The following is a 23,529-nucleotide window of genomic DNA, read 5'->3' as shown; positions in this document are numbered from 1 at the left end:
CGAGGAGATGCCGGAGGATAGTCCAGATTTTGTGGCGGTGAGATTGCCGTTGGATGCCGTCACATACACCACGCCATTGCTGATTGGTGAATTGATGCGCATAGTGCTCGATATCCCGGTTGAACAGCGCGATGCGATTGCGGAGCTTAAGGTTGAGTTTGATACTGGTGCCGCCTTTGAAGTCCCTCGAGGGCTTCTAACATATACAGGAGGCGGTTGTCGAGTTGCTGTAGGCCAGCCTCTTCAGAGACAGTTTTGGTCGTTTCCCGGGCGCCCTCCAACAAACCGGCAATCCGGACCTCAAGAGCGGGCGGAGGGCTGCCCGGAAGGGTGCGCCGTGCGCACCGTGCCCGAAAGGCATATCCCAGTCCGTGAGGCTGAGCGGCCGTCCAACCCGTCTACTCGGACCGGCCGTGATCTGCGTCTGGAGGACGAAGTGGCCACTGCCGAGAGTGTGTCCGGTATTGAACCAATCTGCCGCGGGAACACGCTTGGTCAGTGTTAGATCCGGAGGGGTATTCCTGGACACGCCGTTGCCGGTGCACGTGGGGTTGGCAGGATCAGTGAGCACGGTGCAGCGGAGTTGCTGAATGTCTGCCCAGAGCTGACGGTCCTTGCGTCTCTCGTGGGGGTATTCCGATGCAAGTGCGGGGGCGTTAGGGTCTCCCACAACAACGAGGGGGGAGCCGTGGGCAAAACGATCCACTGCCGCCAGGATGCGGCAGAAGCGATGCTGCTTCCCGAGACTGCTGTACAGATTGAGGATAAATAGACTGGATGTACGGTGTGTGTGGAGAGGCGTTAGAGCTGGAGGCCATGGCTGCCCAGTTTACCTGGGTGGATTACGTGGAGGCTTGTTCTGTGGTGGGGTTGCATCTTGATTGGGATGTGCCGCGGTTTCGGGAACGGCTCCTCCAACGGGCCCTGGAGCAACTGCGGCAACCACTCCGTGGTGATGAAGACGGATCTCCGGAGCGTTGCAGAGGCGAGGGAGGACGGGTGACTGCGTGTGCCGTGGTGCGATGTTGAGTCTGTGCTTGCCGCCGCTGAAGAAGGAGGCGAGGGGTAAGGTAGTGCCGCGCACAGACCTTGTCCCGAGGTGAGGTGACCGAAGCCGCAAGAAGAATATCGTGGCTGGTAGGCGTGGTCCGGTTGAAGATCTTCGTAGCATGTGGCACATCGGTTGTGGGGTGGGGCCGGGCAAACATCGGCACGATGTCCGACTGCCCCCAGGGGGTACAGAATTCGGCTTTCTTCTTGCGGATATAACATTCGCATTCGGCACGTGCCTCGGTAGTAGACTTGAAACGGGACTGGTCCGTTGAAAACAATGAGCACCGAGTTCGTCTTGCTCATCCGACTAGCTCGCAGTATAGAAGGGTTACGCTTGTTAACTAGGCTGGTCGTGAGGGTTTCATGGGTGTCGTATGGTGGAATGTTGTGGGTGACCTTTTAGTGATGTCATCCTGGGAGGTAGCGTAGGCCGCCGCGGGATCGTTCTTGCCTCCGATCTGAAGGAATGTGATCGTACAGTAGCACTCGGCATTGTGCATGTCAGGGCTGCTGGCCAAGACAATATTGCAGGCTGAGTATATCCTGTAGGTATCCTCTTCGGAGTCAGTCAGAGTGAGGCCTGTAGAAGCGAAGATTACGTCGCAGATTTGCGATTCTCCTATTACGGCGGCAATGTAGCCGTCTCGCATGCGAAGAATGACTTTGGTGTCGTCCTCAGGTAGATTGGGCTGTCTTGAAGCACGCGGGCGATGGGCGAGTCGCAGGGCCCTGCTGCGACTGCGTGGTCGTGACGCGTGCCGGCTGAGTCGATTGGTGCTGGCGTTGCTTGTGCATGTAGCAAAGAAGCCATCCGGATCCGGTGGTACAGCCCTGGGGGGCAATCTCTGTCCCTTCAATTTCAGCAACATTCATGACGATAGTGCTAAGCTCGAGCAACGACGCGGGATACCAGTGGCATCAGGGATGCGCGTTCGCAAGGCGAGCGGAGAGCTTGTCGTTAGGGTTAGCTAGGCGGCGGCGTCGCGTGGTAATAAAATCACCGAAAAAGCTACTTGCTATGTGCCAAAATGATGAGAGTCCTCTACGCAGAGCTGATGGTCGCTCGATGTGAGAATTTTGCCAGAAGGATTGATGACGGAGCTCATACCATATGCACCACTGCTCGCGCCTTCGTCATCGTCTTCCGCACAGTACTAATACAAAAAATGTTTCTGTGACTTGCACAATCACAACAATTTCCACCGTAGCTGTTTCCATTAAGCTGTAGCATTAAGGCTTTCATCTGTCTGTAATTAAACAACACAGATTAGAACGCTGACCGGTTATGAAGATTTTGAGCACTTGGTTAAACATTTAGCAAATTCCATATTTCACCCACACTCTAACTTCGCAAGCACGTCAAACATAATGTTCCCTCATTTTCACCACAATTGATCTCAGTGGATCTTACATGCGGGTAACTTAATTCTACGCCATTTCATAAACTTACTTAAAAGGCGCCGGTCCGCTGGCGTAAGCTTACTTACTACGAAGGCCATAATAGACCCAAGCACTTCGAACTATGTATGTCTACACATCAACTGTGACCTGCACCCAAGTTCCACTATATATATATATATATATATATATATATATAAACGAGAAGAAAGGGGGTTAGCAAAGGGGCCCGATTTTTATTAGTCATATCATAAGAATATCGTGCGATGCTCTACCAATATATATATATATATATATATATATATATATAGGGTGACTCGCTTGGTCGCTAAGGCCACCTCTGGCTCCTGGTCAAACGCAAGAAAATAGGAAAAGAACGAGGGCGCAGTAAATATTTGCAGGTCTCATAATTAGGTCAGAGGCGTTAACGTTTCGCCATGGATTACGCGTAAAATTTCCTCCATTTTCACCAAATTTAAACTCAGCGTGACATATACAGTTCTCTTGGGCTACTGGTACAAATAAAGAGACCGACCACGTACATAAGACTTTGCAGTACTTGTTCACTTAGTTTTTCTAAACGCTGCGATTAACAACCGCAGGCATTAAACTTCGCAGGCGCGCGAGACAATATTTCCCTTATTTTCACTATATTTGATCTCGTTGGTAGCTATAACTTCCAGGACAGCTAGTTAAATTCTGCACCGTTCCCAAAAGGCAATTCTAACGCTATGAACTGCGTGCACACGTAATTTCCTCTAAATGGTGTAATCAGCCTACAAACCGCGAACTTTGCATATGCATCGCCCATAACGTGCCCCATATTATTGCGAAATGTAGAAAAGATTACTTCTTTGATCCGCTCGCGGGCACCACTCTCCATATATTGATGCGTATTCAGACTTGTGCGTAACGAATTGCATGTAATTGATTACATATAATTGATTATATTTCTTAGTATTTCTGTAATTCAACGCTTACTTTTTTGCTCAGTAACGGTCGCTGTAGTTCAATTGCATTTTTCTGTAACCAATTACACGTAACCAGTTAGTTTATTAACGTAACATCTTGTAACAGAAGACGTACCTATTGGTACTTTCATTTAGCAGGAATTACAGTAGGACGCCAGTGGTTGTGCAAGCGTCGTGGATGCGCCGGTATTGATATGCAAGCCCGACTTTTGCGCACCTCTCTCTTACGCGCTTTTAAGCGGCGTCCATAGGTGGTAAGAGTTCACACTCAATTTTTCGCTAAGCGCAGTCTCCAATATCGCTCATATAGACAAGTTTTTGGCCGTTAAACGTACATGTTCCTGTGTGTCTGCATGATACGTTAGCCGCATATACAATATATAACAGAAACAGTATTTTAAGGTCTGCAGGATGTGCACTTATATCTTTAATTATATTACAGATTTCGCCAACTTTTCGAGGAACGTCAACTACGGCGTTCGTGTTGTCCGCTTCTCTACTCTTGTGTCCTGTCTGCACGCCTCACCTCTTTTTTGCATAATGAATCCTTACCAACTAGCTCAGCTTTCTGTCGTCCTAAGATTCTGCTGGGGTCCCTTTAATACTTCGGTTTAAGTCTAAAATTCTAACGAGTGAAGGGGTAAGGCAAGAACTCCGCGAGATGTTCGTGAGGAATTGTCAACGAACAATCGAGGCTCGCGAAAGACCAAGGTGGATTCAACCTCTTAGTTCGACCTCTAGCGTCAAGACCCAGGTAACCAATAGTATTAAGGGCCAAGTACGCTCGGGACACGTTCGCTCGTACTGGAACATCTTGAAACTGAATATGCACGTCATCTTCAAATTTTTACTGATGGCTCTGTGGACAAGGTCAGAGGATCTTGTGCAGCTGCTTTTCATATTCCCGCTTTAAAGTATGATTGGTCGGTTCGCTTCACTACAGTCGTGTCCTCCACAACGGCCGAAAGCGTTGCCATTGAGGCAGCCCTAAAAAAGCTACGGCTTTGTACGCCTCAACCCGTAGTCATTCTTACAGATTCGAAATCCGCCCTTCAAAGGTTAGAGTATGGGTTCCCTACTGATGCTTTATGTCTAAGCTCCCTACGCTCGGTGCACACTCTCCTTATCAAAGGCTTCTCCATACGATTCCAATGGGTGCCCTCGCACATAGGTATCATAGGCAACGAGATGGCGGACAGCCTTGCCCATAGAGCGCTGTCTGGGAATCCTTTGAGAAAAGTGCCTCAAGAGGACAAGAGACTCTTCAGAGAAGCGGTGTCGTGCCACTTCCACTCTTTGTGGAGCTCACCTCACAAGCCATGTGTGACTAAGGGTCTCAAAAGAAACCAAGCCACTTTACTGCTCCGCATTCGCACGGGCTCTGCTCGTACCCCTGCGTGGATGTGTAAGACTGGCCTGGCGTTGTCACCATTATGTTCAACGTGTGGTGTGTGCGGTGACATAGAACATTACCTTATGTGCTGTACTCTGTATGACGCGGAAAGGAGCGTGTTATTCGGGTCCCTCAAGAGGACAGGAATTCCCCACAGTTCTATACAGGACATTGTTTTCCCGCGCGGGAACCGGTTAGATAGGAAGGAGGTTTCTCGCCTTCTTTTAAATTACCTGCAGGACACGGATTTGGCCTCCACATGGTGACCTTAGGTGTGACTATGTGTAGTGCAGTTGTGAGGTCTGTGTCTGATTTATATGATTTATGTATTTTAAGTGTCGCTACGGTGGAGCAATTGCCGGCAGCTACTGCAAGGCTAATCCCACCAGTAGCCTACAACCACTCAACTCAACTCAACTCAACTCAACTCCGCGAGATGTTGGCCGACGAATTGAACTGGCGTGACTCGGTACGAATGGCTCGGTACGAATGGCCACTTCGGAAGTTGTTGCCAGCAAATCACCTGCGGGCGATTTTCTTTTAGCCTTTGCCTACCACGAACAATGAAGCGCTACGATTCATAGAGGATCGAGACGCGATCATCGCGGCATTGTGCTACCACGATCTCGTGCGTAAGGAACGCTATACATACCTACATACCTAAGCTGCATACGTTGTATACATACCGCCATTCCTTCCAGCGCCCACATCGAGGGAGCTTTCAGCGTCACTGCTGGTGTCTTTAGAAGAAAAAGAGAAATGTGCGATGAAAATCATGAAGAACAATTGTTAGTTAAAGCGTGTGAATGAGTGCAACGGCGCACCGAAGAAGCCAAGCCAGCTCATTCGATATACTTACTGTATTCTTGCAAAAGCTGGCAGGAAAGCAACGTAATGATAATCGCTTTATTTTAGTAATTGTCCATGCAGTTGCTTTCGTGGGGAAGTAAATGATAACTGCAGTCAATTACATTTTTTACTGAAGTATTTGAATTGTAACCGGTTACTTTTTTTTCTGCAACCTGTACAAAGCCGCAGGTATTATGCATGAAAATGGGGAGAAAAGGAGGACTTCAGGTTAAACGCAAGAGAGCACGCAGAACAGAACAGAAGAAAGACACAACGCTACTAACAAGTGAATCGTTATTACATACGAATAATACATAAATACCACAATACAATATGAAAAAAGTAAGCCACTAGTCTCTTCTTTAGAAAACGAGGGTTCAGTAATAACTTATAACACTCATGATTAAGCCAGAAGAAAGGGGAGTTAACCAAGGGGCCGATTTTTATTAGTCTTATCATAAGAAGCCTACAAACACTGACACCAAGGACAACATAGGGGAAATTACTTGTGCCTAGTAAATGAAACAAAGAAACGATAATTTTATGGAAATGAAAGTGGATTAAAAAACAATTTGCCGCAGGTGGGGAAGGATCCCACAACCTTCGCATTTCGCGTGCGATGCTCTACCAATTGAGCTACCACGGCGCCGTTTCCCCATCCACTTTCTTGGGTATTTATGTTTCCTAGTAGAACACTGCGAGTGTTAGCCAGCGCCACTGCTGCTGCTGCTTCTAATTCTAATTTGTTCTTAATTGCCACAGCAATTATACGGGCACTTCAGACGAATTTTCGCCGCTGCCATGATGGTCAGAAGAAGTTTAAATGATAAGAGAATGAGCGGCCCGCGCACCATATGCTTCGGGTGCGAGGGCAAGTGTGAGAGGTCGAGCCGAGAATGGCAGTGGCTTGATGAGGCGCCATCCGTCCACGCGCACCGTGTTGGAAGTCACGTGATCCAGGGCGCGCTAGAAGAGCGGAGCAGGCGTGTCTCCCTCTACGAGCTGGCCGTGGCCGCGCATGGCTGTCCGCGCGGCTCAACCGCCTGCGCTTCCTATGTCCTTTGCCTTGGTCCTGCTTTGGAGTGCAACACCCTCAGCACCGCCTACCGCCACCTCGCGGCCTGCCAGTTCGCGGCACTGCGAACTTTCCTAGAGTTTGCCGGCGGGGTTGGGCTTGCCACCCTGCAGTCATCCGAAGACCGCACGCACCTTTGACGGCAATTGCCACAGCCTCGTCTGATTATGCAGCCGAGCCTGTCCCTCCACTCCTACTTTCTCTTTAAACTTCTGCACTGCTCTTCCCCAACCTCTCAATCTTCCCCAGGCGCTGAGCCGTGCTCCCATTAGAGTAGCAGAAAACCGTGCCTTTCTCCTTTCCTATAAGCGCGGCCCGCCTGCCGTACGTTGGAGGTCATTTGCGGCGGGCGCCATGACTGGAGACTTCACGCTCGCTGTCTTTCGGCGCACCTAGAGTTGGAGGTCGCGTAACCAGAGTTTCGAAAACGCGGCACGGTTGAAATGGGGAAGCGGGTAGCTGCGCGAAGCGATCGCTTTGGAGCAAGCACGCGCGCTCCTTGCTGCAGGTGCTCCTTAGCACGTCAGCCTTGTAACAGTGAGTGCTCGCGGTCATTGAGTAAGATCGGTTCGTGTTTGACGGTGCGTGCCTGACACACTGCTTGCGTAATGAGCAAACGAATATTGCCGGCAGTTTAGTTGCACATCACTGTCAATGTTCCTGCTTTCGAGCAAAACAGCGTTCTCTCGCTTTTTTTTTTTTTGTTAATGCGGAGCATTTGTTGCCTTATTCTTAGCACTGCGTTAAGGAAGTAGATAGGTAGCTAGCTATAGCTACGGGCTCGGCTCGCTTTAATAAAAGAAAGTAACGCGGAACCAACGCTGGCATTGAACCTCTACCGTCAAGCACGACAGTTAGGCATTGTAATCATTAGGTAACGATCGCTTTTCTTTCTTTCTTTATTGTCGGTTTTGTAAAACAGAGAACCGTTTTGTTAAAAGCGAGTCCACCTATCTTTGTTGACGTAACGAGATTAAAATTTCTTCGATACAGACAAGTCACCAAGCACTCTAATTCAGTCAGGCTGTCCAGGCAGCATACCCTGTACTGACTGGACAGCCTGACACTTTCTATGAAATTTTCACGTACTGAGCGAGCGTACAAATACATCAGCATTCCTCACCTGCGTAGGTGTTTTTCACAAGCTCCGGAGGCCAAGGAACGCATTTCGGTGGTATCAACTGGTAGAAACCTGGTTCCATACGTATAGAGTGGTAGCTTTCTTTAATAGTGTTCTGTAGAATGATCCAGTGAAATACTGGGTCCTAGCATTTTAAAAAAACGTGCTCAATGGTCTCAGCATTTTTGCCGAGTAGACAGTTTGTCGTCCAAGGGACGAACAGAATTTTTTCGCTCAACCATGCTTTTGTAGATGTGTTTGTGTGCATCGTGAAGAATATTTTTTAAGGCGAGAGCCTTAGAACTCTGTTTCAAAGTCCCGTTGTGAGGTACTGAAAATATCACGTGGCCCAAGCAAGGCCAGAAGCGAACCAAAGCATGCCCGGCTGTTTAAAGAGGTAATTAATCATTAGCAAAGTTAACTAATGATTTATCAGTGATATGATTAAAGTGTACTAGGGTGTATTAAAGTGATCAAGGTGGACTACGGTAAATTAGGGTAGATAATTAAGGTGAATTACAGTAGGGCTTTACAAGGCTTCCGCCTTCGCGTCTCTTAAGCGATAGCTAAGGACACCTGGGACATTTCCCTCGGCATACCTAGACATTTGCAGGTCGCTTTCAACATGGTGCCCGCGCGGCCGCGCTCCGCCACGCAATACGCGGACGCCGTCGGCGTACAACCCCCTTCTCCGGTGTCTCGCGCGCAGTGGAAGACGGCGCGCTTCGTCCCCGCCTTCGTCGTCGTGCCCCTGTCGTCACACACACACACGTACGCTCGCGCAGTGGAAGACGGCGCGCTTCGTCCCCGCCTTCGTCGTCGTGCCCCTGTCGTCACACACACACACGTACGCTCGCGCAGTGAAAGACGGCGCGCTTCGTCCCCGCCTTCGTCGTCGTGCCCCTGTCGTCACACACACACACGTACGCTCGCGCAGTGGAAGACGGCGCGCTTCGTCCCCGCCTTCGTCGTCGTGCCCCTGTCATCACACACACACACACGTACGTACGCTCGCGACCGTACAGATTACTACTCAATTTACACAAACACTTTGGCCAGCCTGGTATCGCGTTGCGGAATCTGAAACAATGCTGGAGAGCCAGACACCTGCGAAATGTTTCGCATAACATGGATTGCCAAAGTTCGTGGGATATACAAATGTTTGTTTCTTGCATTGACGTGTTCTCTAGATATACACTGTTAGACTCGGGATGTGTATCGACACGAAAGAGCGAAACGTATTTGTTTTCTTTTTTTCGGACTCACTGAGCACTCAGTAATATACGTCTGGAAGTTCTTGGCACCGCCGTGGTGACCATGCATGGTGGAGCTGAGATCACCAAGAGCCCTCGCAAGAACAGCTTTAGAGTAGCACTGAATGTTCTTGTTCGCCTAGTGGAAAGCCCAATTCTTCAAAAAATGCTTAGAGGCAAGGTGCGGTGTTCATCTGGTGGTGCGACATCTGAAGTGGTTTGTGACACGGTTTCAGCTATGCGAATGGCAAGAGGTGGTCTTATCGCTAAAGTAGTCCTTGTCAGCGAGTATAAAATTCTTTGCATCAACGTATCCAGTGAATCATAAGGGCAAGTGTGCGGGCGTCGGAACGCGAATGTCTCCATCACTAAGTAGCAAAGATTTCTTTTTGAAAATGACACGCCAAAGTGAAATGAACGGTAAATGTGCGTGCTTCTACACAAAAGATATCATACACACTACCAACACTTTTAAATTTGTTTCTGAAATCAAGTCTTGATATTCATATAACTGATGTACCAGCTTTACGTGAACCTTTTGTCACTCATCCCTTCATAAATAATTTAAGAGCGTTTTTCAGGAAATTTTTGTTTTTGCGTTTATTTTTGTGCATATTTCACATGTAGTCAATTGCTATGTATATATATATATCTCCTGTTCAATCACTGTTTGCCTTGTAAAGGAGGCTGCGGGCTCTAGTCAAGTCGTATGCGTCTGAAGCGACTTTTACCCGCAGTCTCCTCCATCACTGACGGAAATAATGAAGTTATTATTAATATTATTATTAACACACTTGATTTCTATTCAAGCCACTATGAGCTGCTAATGCTGACGGGAACTGCTAACTTGACGGTGATTAAGCACAGTCAGTGTGACTATTCAGGAACTTTCTCAATTCATTTGGTTCCTGCACAGCATGGCTAGGCTGCAACGTCATCTACAGGCGCTGTCACAGTAACGTGAAAGCAGCGTGCCCATCACGTGTACGACGAGTGTCCACAAAAGAGCTACTTCCACAAGCGACCACGTCTCGTTCGCCGAAGTGTCGGCGGCTGCCGCCGGTGACTGATGCACATTTCAGCCACCAGCGCCAGGAACGGAATCGCGGAGCCCAACAGTGCCGCAGACACGAAGGTGGCGTGCATGTCTTTCAGGCCCAACGGCTGGAAGCCCTTCTGTCGCTGCGCGCAGCGACCCCAGTCCGGAAGCATGCGCTGTGTCCACAGGCCCATCAGGCCGGACTCGCGAAGCCAGCCAAGCCTGCGGACATGCGAGCAACGGGAAGAAACAGAAGTTCATTTTAGAAATGGCAGAGAGGCCGACCCGACGTTCACTCCTCTAGCCTGATACTCTACGTCTGCATAAATCAAAGGAGAAAGTTTACGAGCTAACGTGGGCGGCGTCTTTAAGCTGAAGCCACAAAAGCATAGGAGCTACTTCCGGGGCTGTATAGGCAGAACTAAACATTGTCTAGATGCAGAAAGTTGGCCTAGCTAGTTGGAAACTTGATATTATCGAATATTTGCAACGCCTTTCACAAAAAAGAGAAGGGGACAGGGTGAACACTCGCTCTATAGTCCGCGGTACCAGCCTGAAATCAAACAGACATCCACAAAGCGATGTCCAGTATTTTGTTGCCGCTTGAAATCACAACATTAAAAATTTCTTGACACGCAGCCCTTATATGCAATGCGAGAATCGATATGGCGTCACATAACGTGCTGAATTCAAAGCGGAAATGCGTTGCCCGTGGCATCGCTGCAGAGAAAGGAAACTGCGTCCCTTTTGCTCACGACTGTACATACTGCCTACGCGGTATGCGCTACGTACAACCAGTACACGTGCACGGCGCACGTTCACAGAAGCGTGTGGTCGGCAGGCTCCCGCAATGTGTGCAGTCTTGTACATCTTAAGATGCTGTACTACAACCAAGGAGGTTAAATAAGAACTTTTTAGCAGTTTTTCTTTAACCTCCTTGACTACAACAATGCGTCCAATCCACGATATCGGCGAGGCGACGGAATCGGCTCACCTCTGGTCCAGAGCGCGGCGGAAACGTGGGTCGAGCCGCGCGTTGACGTACAGTCCGAAGGAGAGCGTGTTGATGGGCTCGCGGGCCACGTAGAACTGCGCTTGCGGGTAACGCGCGCAGCTGCGGCCCACCACGTAGCGGAAGCTGGTGCGGTCCGACAGCACCACGGCTCTCCCGCGGGCCACCTGTGCCAGGTGGGCGGGTCGGTACAGCTCGTCGATGGGCACCTGGCCCGCGTGGCGCTCGACCATGCGCCACACGCTGCGCCACACGGCACGATCCGAGCTCTGCGCCGCGTCCGCCACGGTGAATATGTACGGCGACATCGACGTGCAGGCAGCCAATGAGCAACGAGCGAGTTGGGCATTCGTGAACGGCGCTGCCATTGCCAGGCAACTACTATCAGTAAGCACGTGGGATCATATTCAGTTGTGAAAGAAGTCGTATGTGAGAGCGCTTAATCGTCCTTTTTTGAATATGGACTCAGTGTCGCAAAAGAGTATTGAAGAAATCAGCATTAGCTTTTCGAAACAGTGGCGTGGAATTCAACGCTATCAAACGTCCACGCGATACGTTTCGCCGCCGAGTTTGTTCATGTACATCTTTCGAGCCTTCTGCATGATTTATTGGGACAGGCTCGAAGTTGATAAGCCGGTGAGAGGGAACCCTATTTGCTCTTCCCTTATGTTTTACTACTTACGCTAATTACTTCACAGAAGCAAGATCTTTACGCCTGTCCCATGTGTATGTGAACGAAAACAATTAGGAAATCTGATGGGCCCATCTTTAAAGCCAATTTCTCGGCGAACTACTCCGTGATTTGACGCGTCGTCATCGCGGTCGTCGTTGGTTAACTCTGCGAGGAGAAACTGCCTCTGCTCAAGCCACAAGAAAGCTTCTTGTCACGATGTCTCGCGGGCTTCCACCAATGGCAATAGAGATTTCAATACGTGACGCAAACCTCGGCCCCCTGCAACATTGCCATATGGCGTTGTCCTCCGCACATCACTATAGGGAGCCTATACGAACGCGTGCGAGACCGAGTCGCGCGCCTAAATGTAGGCAGCCTATACGCATCACTTGTGTCCCTGGGACATTGCACATCACTGATGGTGGAACCCACCAACTGTGCCCGCAGTATCGTTGAAGTTTGACCGTTTTGCCGCGGCGTGGATTACGCCTCCCCGTTTCCTTCGTGCGGATACCCTCGCGTCTGTGGTTAGGGCGGTCGCGGGCGTTTGCCGTCGCGTTCGCTCGCGATGGAAGTGACCGCGCACATTGCACACACTACAAAGCTGCGATTGCATCAATTGCACTTTACGCAAGTAGTTTGTATGGGCGACGTTTAAAAGAATACGTTGTATACTTGAATACTTCAAAGGTCACTCGGCATGTGAAAATCACATTTCGGGTGAATGTTTCGAATGGGTACATATTTAATGCGAAATATTCTTTGCATTTTGCGGTAGGTAGGAAGTTTTCTTTCTCGCCTCGCCTTAAGATTCGTAAAATAATGCGTGACCGAAGTGGGGATCGAACGTCTTCCACCGAGCACATATCAGGTGGGTGGTCTAGCAATAAGGCCACGGTCAGTTTTTCTTTCTTTATTGGCTTTACTTCATTTACACAGAAGCACACTGTACAATCGTACCAGCCAAGCATGAGTCGAGGAGAGCAACAATCAAAACTCTGGCATGGACATCAGCCCTTCTAACCTAGGAAGCCAGTCTGGTTCTGGTTTTTGCAGTTTATACGCTTAAACCATTCTACTTACAGGTCCTCTAAAGTATTGTCCTCGCGTCTAGATCTGCATGACGATCGGCTATTCTCCACAACCGAGTACTATTTAGGTCCAGCAGCATTATCATGTCAAATGGTATGCCTTCGTCGGTATGGACCAGTAAAAATCTAATGCCGTAGCTATTAGTGGGTAAGTTGTTTTTTAATGTTCTTTCAAGAATATTCCAAAAGAACTAATCTCCCCAACAGTCTAGAACAACGTGTTCAATTCTTTCAGGTTTCCTACAAATAAAACAGTGAATACCCCAAGGTACGAACATTCCTTTTTCTTCCATGTATATATTTACTTCTAGCATATTTGTATGCAGTTTGTAAAAGAAACTTTTGACACCTCGTCCCACAGGGATGTTTTTTACCCTTTTTAAGACGTCTCGACCTGGGGCAGCATTGTATTGGGCTCTATACAGGGTAATTGGAATAAACACATCGCATAAGCCTTTGTACAGCTCTTTGCGAGACACGCGACAGTGTTATTCGAGCGATAAATAAGATTTTCTAGTACGACGCGAAAGGTAGACTTCTCTGATATACGCAGAAATTGTAGCTGGCCGACACTCCGTCTACATAAGCCTTGGACATATCTACCTAATCTCACTTGGCACACAGTTCGTAAAAAGGGGTGAATAACATTCCGCAAAAACATAAAGCGATTCACCAGCTGTCTCAGATACAGATGTGACAGGCCAAGTCCTCCTAGACGGACACGCCTAAAAATACTTGTTCGTTTAGTTCTTTCCCACTTGGATCCTCGGACCAAAACAGCAAAAATGTGATGCAATTTTTTAATGTTATCACTTTGAAGTCTGAATGATAACGATGATTTCTGAATTATAGAACTCCACTTAGAAAAAGCATTTCATTGAGTGCCTCAGGATGTATGTTGTGCATTTTGCAGCAAGTAAATGTCGGATCTATTATAAGAGATGGTGTTGCCATGGCGTCCAGAGGTTGCACAACGTAGATTATTGTTAATAAAATGGTGGGAGAGCGAATCAACGAGCAACGCTCTGTGCGCTAGTGATGTCCCCTCTCGTCACTACTTCTTTGCTTGTACATTGAGCCATTTTGTCCAACCGTAATCAACAGCACCAGCGTTCGAGGCTGCACGCTACTGGAGTATACGCTACGCTGACGATATTGCTGTATTCTGTGCGAACCAAGAAAGTTTTCATAGAGTTGTGAACATAGCAAAACATCTTTGTAGAGTCAGCGGTAGCGCTATAAACTGGGGAAAGGGCTTGGGATTCCGGCATAGGTACTGGCTTATAAAACCCTGTATTTTCGCAAACATGTCTTGAGTCACTACGCCAGTTAACTACTTGGGTGTATCTAGAGATCATTGTAAAGACAGTGAGCACTAATGGCGCGGAAAAATTGCCACAGTGCGGGACTGCTCCGAGCGTTTTAAAGGCTTCAATCTATCTATACTCGCACGCATCACAATTTGCAACTTGTCCCTCGTTCGCAAATTGTACGTGCTGCGAGTATTACATTGCTCACGTGATGAGGCCACGGTCACCCGCACGCTTCCCTCGTTCCAAAGCCAACCAGCCCTTTGAAACACTCGGCGCGCGAACCTCGTGCCACTTTGTGGTCTTCTTTCCTTGCAACAGCACGCGCTTTGAGGCGCCCTGTTAGACTGCACTATCTCCGGGGCTGGCCCATTTTCCCCGGCACTTTCCTCGTGGCAGCTTACGCTACGTAGAAACTGAGTGATGTACAGACTCCACGATCGCTCAAGTTAATGAACTTCTAACATTTTTTCGCCGAAATACAGATGCCGTCGTCGTTTTAACATGCACCACATGAAATAGCCATGTGTACGTACGATTGCATATAACACATAGCGGCCGATGACGTCACAATCCATCTTTCTATCGCTTGCGCTCGTCCGCCAACTATGCAGAACCCAACAATCGTAATGCTGTACGCTCGCGTCGAACGGCCGGCGTAGAAATCATGCCATTGCCGTCATACGATCGTCTGCAATGTGGTGGACGTCGTGCTGCTGTCGTCCGACACGAATAAATACTCAGTTTACAGGAACACGTTGGTACAGCTGGTATGGATTTGCGAACGACAAACAATGCTGGATAGCCAGGTACCTGGTACATGTTTCGCATAACGTAGATTACCGCACCATGGTCAGTGTCGGACTTCGCTCCTCGATGAGGCAGAACGCGTTTCGAGTGAGCTCCCGAAGAACACTTCGCAGTGTGCTGAACGCGGTTTAAATCATGGAACCGGGACCTCAAAGAGGTGCGACGTAATCCAAACGTATTCCTGTCGTATTTACCCTAGATAGCAACTTAAGTTCCTTTCTCTCTCTCTTTTTTTTGTATCTGTGCATCTATTGCATCTGAACACGTTGAGAGCGCCACCAGAGAGCACTCACCAGGGCTGATTCGTCCTGTTTAGAGAAGAGCACGCACACCAGCTGTGATAAGTTGCCGTGCACCACTTCAACTTTGCCTGCCATGCCGCAGTGGGCTGGCAACCAGTGAAGCATGGTGGTTCAGCCTACATGCCTCTGTATGCACACAATTAATATCTCGAACGAGTCCTTCTCTTGCCTGTGGCGAATATATAAGTAGAAAAGAGCTGCGCGTGAGTAAGGGAAGATAACTCATCAATTCGCTGGCTTTTCGAAAACATGAACGAAAGCAGCAAGCACTCCATCGAGCTCCGTGACAGTGGTAGACGTCTTATGGCTAAGCCATGCGAAATTGTTCGTTCATACTATATGCAACCCAGGGGCCTTTTGCAGAAAAAGCGGACGTCACAGCGCGATCGGCATGATCATCAGATCGTGATTAGGGCACGTAAACTCCCGTAATTTTATGTGTTTGATCGGTACAGTCGCGGCATCTTGAGATGTGCTCGGGCTTTGGTGAAAAACATAGTCCGCGGATAGCACACGCTGCTGCGAACGTCTCAGTAAAATTTTGCAGTCGTGCGCGGCGATGGAGCTCCCAAGCGCAACGCGAAAGTCACCTTTATTCTCCAGCGCTCTCTTTGCACTAGAAGCCCGGTCCTCACTTTTCTTCTGGACGCTTTATTCGGTAATGAAAATGATTTCCGTATGCGACAGCTAGTACCCAAGTATTTGGACAAATGCGTTTCTTCCTACTGTTACTGTGTATAGTTACTGCCGCAGTTCATTAAAATCTTCTTTCGAATTTCTATAATAATTCCGTACTTCGGAAGAAGCCGACTACTGTCTGCTCAAGCACGGCCGCGGCCGCCCGCGTGGGAACTTTGGCCACCCTGCATATCGATGTCACAGTCGTCGGGTCTCGCTAGTTTCGACAACCACGCGAAGCTTACGATCAGACCACACGCACGTTTGCCAGCGCACCCTCACTGCTGGCCACTCATGGTTAGACGACTTCGTTCGTACTGAGCTATTGAGAGCGCCTCAAAATGCGCAAGTTGTATGTGGCTACTACCGGCCGGTCAAGCTGGTGTGGGATAACGCCGGTCCACATCACGTAGCACGGCCAGACGGGAGCATATGAGCGCGAGCGCGCACTCAAGCCCCGTCGTGCACAAAGCAAATGCTGCGCATACGCACTACAGTTGCGTGTAGCTGCGGTCTGCTACGTAGCGTAGATACCACGGTCGCCGTGGGGTGCCGTGACGAGTCCGCTGGCTGAGCGCACTGCGACTCCCTGAGAGTAACCGCGTTTGGCGAGTCGTGAACATGTAAAAATCAAATTAGAACTGTGTCCTACGGTAGCGTTCAGGAGGCGGAGCGTTGTGTTGCACGCTCCGCTCCGCCGTAGCCTTGGGAATGCAAGTCATTGAAGAAGAAGCGGAAGCACCACGACGGGGGTGTTTGATTGCCAATAATTCAGCTTCGGCTGAAGGCATTGAAGTACTTTTTACGGCAAAGTATTTCTGAAATGGCCTGCTTTAACTTCAGATGCATTTCTCAACTTCGGTAAAAAGTGGTTTAGGGCCCATTTAAATCTGGCAAGTGGGGGTTAGCTTTTCCCTTTATACCTTACACTGTCACAGGGATGGTCCAGGGAGAACATTTAAATGAGGGTGAAGAAGAAGCTGAAGAGCTCTCATAGTGAGGAAGCCTTTCACCGCACAACTAATATAGCGCTTGCAGCGGGACGATCTGGTGCTCTTGGGACATATCGATACGAACCACAAGTAGCTCTAGTAGTTGAAGTAATCGGGACGAGAGGCGTCTGCTGCAGCATTCCTTCTTTAAGGTGTTCCAGGTTAAGTCCAAGATAAATCCATAACACTTTGGCTTGTGAGCCCTGTAATATTTTCCCACTAGTTCTTGTCACAGGTTCTGAGGGGCCAGCAGATTATGCCGAAGCAGGCCTCCTAAAGGCGCATCCTCTAGTCGCACTACAGACTCAACAGAGCATTTGCACACTCCACCGCAAATGATGCGAAAAGCGTTTGCAAAAGAGTCGAGCTGTTCGTCGTCGAGTTTAGCGTTTAGCGTGGAGTTAAGTCCTAAGTATTTCGATTGTGTCAAGCTAAGCGTTTTACATGCGGCGTCCACGTCATGACTTTCTCAATTGTAACTCTCATATATCGCAATAAAAGTTAGCTTTAAAAACGTGCAAGTGTTCATAGAGCGTGCTGATATGGAGGTATAGGATAACTTATTTATTTATTCATTTCAGAAATACTGCCAGCCTTCTTGAGGGTCGTTACGGGGAGGGAATAAGAGATGCAACATTGCATATGTATGAAACATAAGATGTTTTTACACAAAGAGATATGCCGTCGAATGCACAAACAAAACTGACATTAGGTTCACGAGAAACATATATAACACTCATGGCATATACCTTATCTAAATGTTTGTCAAGCAACGACAAGAACTTGCTGTATCACTTGTATTCACGACAACAGATGTCAGCTTATTTCATGACTGCAGTTCCTCAGGGAAAAAGTTAATGTAACGACAGACTGGATCACCCCGTTGTGTTTAGTTCTTTCGCTCTGCTTTCCAGGCAATTATAGCCGTAAACCACGAATTTTTCGCCTTAAGTTTGTTTCCGTGTGCCACCGCTGTAAACATGTTAAGACGTATTAATTACGCAACCAAAAAACACGAGAGAAGAGTGTGCAAGCCTCAGCTGTGTGAGGCAGATGTACGTCATTCAGGGAGGAAAGAAGTCCTCTTACGCTGAGCATGTCCACCAGAATACTGTTCGTGAAGAGCAAGGGCCGCACGTGAGGCCTGTGAGCCAAGTCATCGAGACTCTCGATGCGCGAGGCCTCGGAGCGGACGGAGAGACAGGCCTTCATCTGGCCCGCCATCGCGTATGCCAGCACCAACGCCGACAGCCACCACACCACGCGCAGCGACCGCACCGCCAGGTATCGCTGGCCGCGGACATCCTCGCCTCCAGAGCCCCCTGCAAGGGCCATGCGGCAAACTGTCATACTGTGTGCAAGGTTCTACCAGTGTTTCGAGTTCGCACGTAGCACTGGAAGTGCGTCAAAACAAGTTCTTTTGATATCCCGCTTTTATTACACTATGCACGGCACGCAATGTTTCAGAAAACTTCGTCTGTATAGTCACCCCCTTTGATTTCTGGAGATCTGTAACTACTTCTAAAAATCAAGAAAGTGATAGAACGCATGGACGAAGCATGCGGGACGACCATGCGTGGTCTTATTGCAATGTCTGCCTCAACCTTATTTTGCGCAGCATGGCGAGCAAATCGAACGGCTGCCCACTCAGTTAAGTGTGACTCGCACTGCACCTGCCTAAGCCTCTTGGAGCCCAGCTCTTAGGCGCCCGTTCCTGCGTTGAGCGTCAGCCTTGGCGTAACCGGCAGAACGAACGAGCCCACCGAAGGATTAAAAAATCTCAGTGCCCTTCTATTCTGTGAAGGATGACCAGCGAAGCTGTGTATGTAGGCCCATTAATGGCGAACTGCACCTCCGCCGCGGGTCGGCCCGGCAGTTCACTATCTTCGAGATCGGCCCACCTATGGGGAGTGCTTCACGCCTGCTTCACCTCCTCCGCAGGTGAGCCCGGCATTGCACTATCGTCGGGATCGACCAACGTATGGGGGGAGTGCTTAACGCCTGCTTCACCTCCGCGCGGATCGGGCCTATATTGCATTATCTCCGGCATCCGCCCACGCATGGGGAGTTTTCACAGCGAAGCTGTATACCTCTCCAGTCCGATGAAATTTTTGTGTCGTCAGCAACAAACTCCCCATACGTGGGTATCCAAGTGCATTGAGTAAGTTCGGTTTTTTGTTCACTAGAGTACGTCGCATTGCGCGCACCTTGCTGCAGGAGGTTGCCCAGGAGGCACAAGAAATGGTGCGTCCAGCGCCGTAGGAAGCCTTGAGCTCGCCGCTCGTTGTCGGCTGCGGCCACGAAGATGCAGCACACGATCAGGGACGCCATCAGGCACAGCCACACCTGCGACACACGTGCCACTGAGCTATGCAAAATACGGAGAAGTTGCGCGCTGAGAACTTAATGAAGTGGCGAACAAATGTATACATTTCCTTTGCCTGCCTTCCCTCGACGTGACACCGGAATAGATGGCTGCCGAAGAGAACCAAATTGCCTCGGTTCGCTGACCACTTAGCCCGAAAACACACTCAGATATTCGCTAAGACAGCTATAGCCTGTAAAGATTATAACCTCGAAAAGGCTACATTGCCTTAGGAATTATCAAATTGAAGGTCTCAGGTCTCCCAATCCAACTTGTTTTGGTAAAAAGGTAGGAAAAAAATTACTTGAAGTTTATTTATTTGTCCACTGAGTACATCGGGAAGACCGAGGGAAATAAAAACTTCACTCTTACTGCCATATACACTTATATCGAAGTGTTGCGCTACTAACAATGCTCAGTATGTCATCGAGAACCACTTATTCATGTTATAGTCTTTCAGACATCATGCCCACACTGCCTCCTACCGCCCGAGACCTTTATGACTCCGTGCAGTGATTCGTTCAGTCCATTTACTCGATCTATGCGAATAGTATACGTGAGCCTACGACCCATCAAAGCGTTTAAAGGCCGCACGTTATTCTGAGAATCCTTAGCAATCGCTGTCTTAATTGGCCGTCGACGAAGTGTGGACGTCATATTTTATCTTCGTCGATATGTTGCCGTTTTCGTGGTTTTGGCCGTCGTGCTGTCGCCATCATACAGCAACCGTCGCCGTCACCTTTATGACGGAGGCTCGATCAAAGCGCTCAAGTTGTGTGGTTTGAGGGAGCGGCCACGCCTTTATAAACAGCATGACGCCGTTCGAGGACGGCTCAGAAAGAATGCAGTAATCCACTCACGGACATGTCGAATGCCCGGAGGAATCCAAAGGATCCCGCTGCCCCGCCGTCCGTCGGCACGGCCGCCAGGATGGTGATCTCGTCCGAGTAGACGGCGGCCGTGTACCGCGCCGCCCGGTTGCGCTCGTTCGACGGAACCATCATTGCCATGGCCACGTCGGCCTCCTGCACTCGCGCGTACACGCCGACTATTGCAACAGAGCTCGTAAAGCGTCTCAGTGAACACGACAAAAGTGGATCGAGTCGGCCCGTGAAGTTATGTTCGCACTTTGCGTTCGTGTAAAGGCTAGAGGCCTTTGAGCTACATGCAAGTTTCCGGAACACGTGCTTCGCGGATGGCTGCAAGCAAGTGCCGACGGAGGCTGCTCGAACGTGCTTCACCAATCATTTAAGTAACCATCTTACGTTTGTGATGAGGAATGCTTGCGACAAGTATAAAAGTTTTCATTAGTACACAAACCGAAGTAAATTTTCAGGAATATTCAGCTTTGTCACATATGCAATAGGGCACCTCGATATCAAATACAAACTGAATGTAATATGTCAAGTGCTCAAGCTTTAGACATTTTTATTCTGAACAGGCATCGACAAAAAGTCAAGTTCCAGACCCGCCCGCATTCTGGAGGGAAAGCTGTGGAGAAACCGATTTCCCTCGTTTTAAGGCACCCGGAGCCCTATGAAGATTATGTAAAGCAGGCCCTAAAGACTCAGCGACGTTTGTGCTTGTAGTACTCGATTACGACTCTTGACAATAAGTTGCCACATAAGATACCAAAAGCATCAATTCTAGAAGCTGTAAGTGTCGTAACTAAAGTGCCGGCATTTTGTCCAGAGCATCTCAAGAGAGAGAGAGCTAAGTCATAAGGGAAAGGTAAGATCGTCTCAAAGCTTATGTAACGCAAATTATGACCAAAAGGGCTCTGCTTTCTCTCGGGCAGCAGAGCCGTCCCTTTCTTTACTCCAGGTCTATAGCTGCGTGTCGGTATACCGTCAGCATCTGAATAGCTCCCCACTCGCTGTCGCACATGCGCAGTGTCTCCGGCAAGACGGACGCTTGTGTGACTGGCGCAAGGTGGGGAGACGCGGAGCCTTTCTCACTCACATCTCGCTGGAGCCGGCCGATTAGTCCCGTGGCTGTGCCGTTGGGAAGCAGATTCCCCAGCGCCCGGTCAGCTGCCAGCTGAAGGCTGTAGCTGTTGGAAAGCGGACACACAGAGTGACAAATCTCTTTGTTTTGAGAGACAGAAAAGGAAGAAAGAACATCATCATCATCATCATCATCATAATCATCATCATCATCAGCCTGGTTAAGCCCACTGCAGGGCAAAGGCCTCTCCCATACTTCTCCAACAAGAGAAGTATGGGAGAAGAAAGAACGCCGGGATGTTAACCAGAAAATCATCTAGTTGGCTACTCTACACAGGGGGAAGCAAAGGTGGAATAGAAAGAAGAGAGAGGGGAGAGAAGTGAATTGTGTGCACGTGCACTGACACCATCACGAAATTAAAGGCGCTCGCACAATCCTGTCATTTTCAAAAAAGCAAATTAAAACGGCTTTACACTGCCTTCTGGACCGATGATTAATGGGGACAGTGTTCCAGCAGTGTATGCGCCCTTACGCACTGGACATTAGTTCTCTTTGTATGTCAAATCTAAAGCAGTGGCGCAATAGGTGGTCTATGTTCTCTTTGCCGCCGCAGACATCACATGCAGGGCACGAAGCCATTACAATTAGTGCTGAATAAGCTCTCGTCAAAGCTACTCCCAACCACAACCGACGAAGAAGAGTTGCCTCGCGTCAAGATCCTGGTACTGCACGAAGCATGTACGACATGGGACGGATAATTGTTCGACACGTCAACAGGTGTTATCACATACTCAAGGAGGTTTGAACCTGCTTGAAATATTTTGAATAATATTTTGCATCTGTACACAACTATTCCAGTTACCGCGCGGTATCACAGTAAACGCGTGCGCATTTAAAATTTCAGGCCCGACAATGTACGTTTTCAGGGCTTTAATTTTCATGTACAGAAGTTTTTTAATGTACGAAAGAACGATGTTACCACGAGAAAATTAGGCGTTTGATACAAGCACGCTTGTACTGCTGCCGCCTATTACATGACGCGTCTTCGCTATTATGCACGTTTCAAGAGGGAGGTTGAAAAAAAACGGGAAGTTTTTTAGAAAATATCTGGTACAAACGGATTGTTGAAGTTAACTTTCAAAATATGGCACTTACTTGAAGCGCAGGGACAGCGACAGGGCGTCTAGTACGTCACCCAATAGTCCGCCTAGACGGTCCCCGGACTCGGTCTTCAAGATCACCATGTGGGGTTTGTACTGCAAGTGGGGGAAACAGAACAACTGCTTGCTACTTTCCGAGGCCTTAGCACAGCGCTGAAATATTTTTATTCACCTTCTTACTGCCTCGCAAACAAGACCTCGCTACAGCCGAAACTTTTGAGGCAATTCCAAGTGTGCCACATTAACCTCAATCAGAGCAGATGTCAGGTTCGCTCAACTGGGTCCTTCGTCCACTGCTCTTCGGGAGTGCGTGATATTTGCATTATTTGTGCGCAATGGCACACAAAGGCGTCAATTCGTGGAAACTGTAGAACTTACGCTGCTGCGCACTCGCGTGACACTAAGTGACCGGCTCGAACAGATTCAAGGATCCTAAGATAAATCGAGAAAGGCGAGCAACTAATTCAGTTCCTTAGAACACTAGAACACTGGGTGTTTCAGAAAACTCATTCAAAATTCTTTCAAAAAAGTGAGCACACGGTAATTAGGCGGTTTCTTCGAGCTTGTTTTCATCGCAGAGGCATAGGCACGTTTTCAAATAATTCGATGTAATAATTATACACCTAATTAGAAAAATTATGCTTATTAACCTATTATTCGAAAGAGCTAGACAGACGATTAACGCTAACGAAAAACGAAGCCCGTCATCTGAGGAGTTCATAACTGTTTCCAGACATGCAAAAAAGTTGATGTCGCTAATTTTTTGCAGCGTAACAAATTCCGGATGACATCACCCACATAAAACGGAAGCTCAGCCTGCTGAAGAGTGTTGCGTAAAACGGATAACACTATAGTTAATACTTGTATGAAACACTATGGAGACGAAGGAAAACGAAAATCGAAGGCACATGTAAGGGCTCTATGCGTCTGTACGAGTCTTTTTTTTTTCTTTTTTGGCGTTCCAGGCACCCAAGTTTCACTAAGACGAAATACCAAGTAACCCAACTGCACATCCCCCTACTGACATGAAGAATTTCA

At 48.6% G+C, this 23,529-nt stretch overlaps 2 protein-coding genes across 2 annotated transcripts; both read right to left on the bottom strand.

Moving 5' to 3' along the window:
- Positions 1 to 9,733: 9,733 nt before the first annotated feature.
- Positions 9,734 to 11,426, bottom strand: LOC140217165 (uncharacterized). Its single transcript, XM_072287558.1, has 2 exons — positions 11,146 to 11,426; positions 9,734 to 10,373 (listed from the first exon to the last, which is right to left on the bottom strand). Exons 1-2 carry the CDS (start codon positions 11,394 to 11,396, stop codon positions 10,121 to 10,123), a joined length of 504 nt encoding a protein of 167 aa, XP_072143659.1. The 5' UTR covers positions 11,397 to 11,426; the 3' UTR covers positions 9,734 to 10,120.
- A 5,118-nt stretch (positions 11,427 to 16,544) lies between these two features.
- On the bottom strand, positions 16,545 to 22,582 carry LOC126538251 (probable glutamate receptor). The gene is made up of 6 exons (XM_072287660.1): positions 22,487 to 22,582; positions 21,347 to 21,437; positions 20,245 to 20,409; positions 19,227 to 19,365; positions 18,109 to 18,341; positions 16,545 to 16,616 (listed from the first exon to the last, which is right to left on the bottom strand). The coding sequence occupies exons 1-6, from the start codon at positions 22,573 to 22,575 to the stop codon at positions 16,545 to 16,547; spliced, it is 789 nt and encodes a 262-aa protein (XP_072143761.1). The 5' UTR covers positions 22,576 to 22,582.
- Between the last annotated feature and the right edge of the window lie 947 nt (positions 22,583 to 23,529).

This window comes from Dermacentor andersoni, chromosome 4 (genome assembly GCF_023375885.2).
Source record: "Dermacentor andersoni chromosome 4, qqDerAnde1_hic_scaffold, whole genome shotgun sequence".
In the NCBI taxonomy this organism is placed as follows: domain Eukaryota; kingdom Metazoa; phylum Arthropoda; class Arachnida; order Ixodida; family Ixodidae; genus Dermacentor; species Dermacentor andersoni.
This window is presented reverse-complemented; position numbering and strand designations above follow the sequence as displayed.

Coding starts and splice junctions, on each gene's coding strand:
- LOC140217165 (XM_072287558.1), bottom strand. CDS start 11,396: ATGGTCGAGCGCCACGCGGGCCAGGTGCCCATCGACGAGCTGTACCGA. Junction 10,374..11,145: donor CGCCGCGCTCTGGACCAGAG/GTGAGCCGATTC, acceptor GCATGTCCGCAG/GCTTGGCTGGCTTCGCGAGT.
- LOC126538251 (XM_072287660.1), bottom strand. CDS start 22,575: ATGGTGATCTTGAAGACCGAGTCCGGGGACCGTCTAGGCGGACTATTG. Junction 21,438..22,486: donor TCGCTGTCCCTGCGCTTCAA/GTAAGTGCCATA, acceptor GCTTTCCAACAG/CTACAGCCTTCAGCTGGCAG. Junction 20,410..21,346: donor TCGGCCGGCTCCAGCGAGAT/GTGAGTGAGAAA, acceptor GCGCGAGTGCAG/GAGGCCGACGTGGCCATGGC.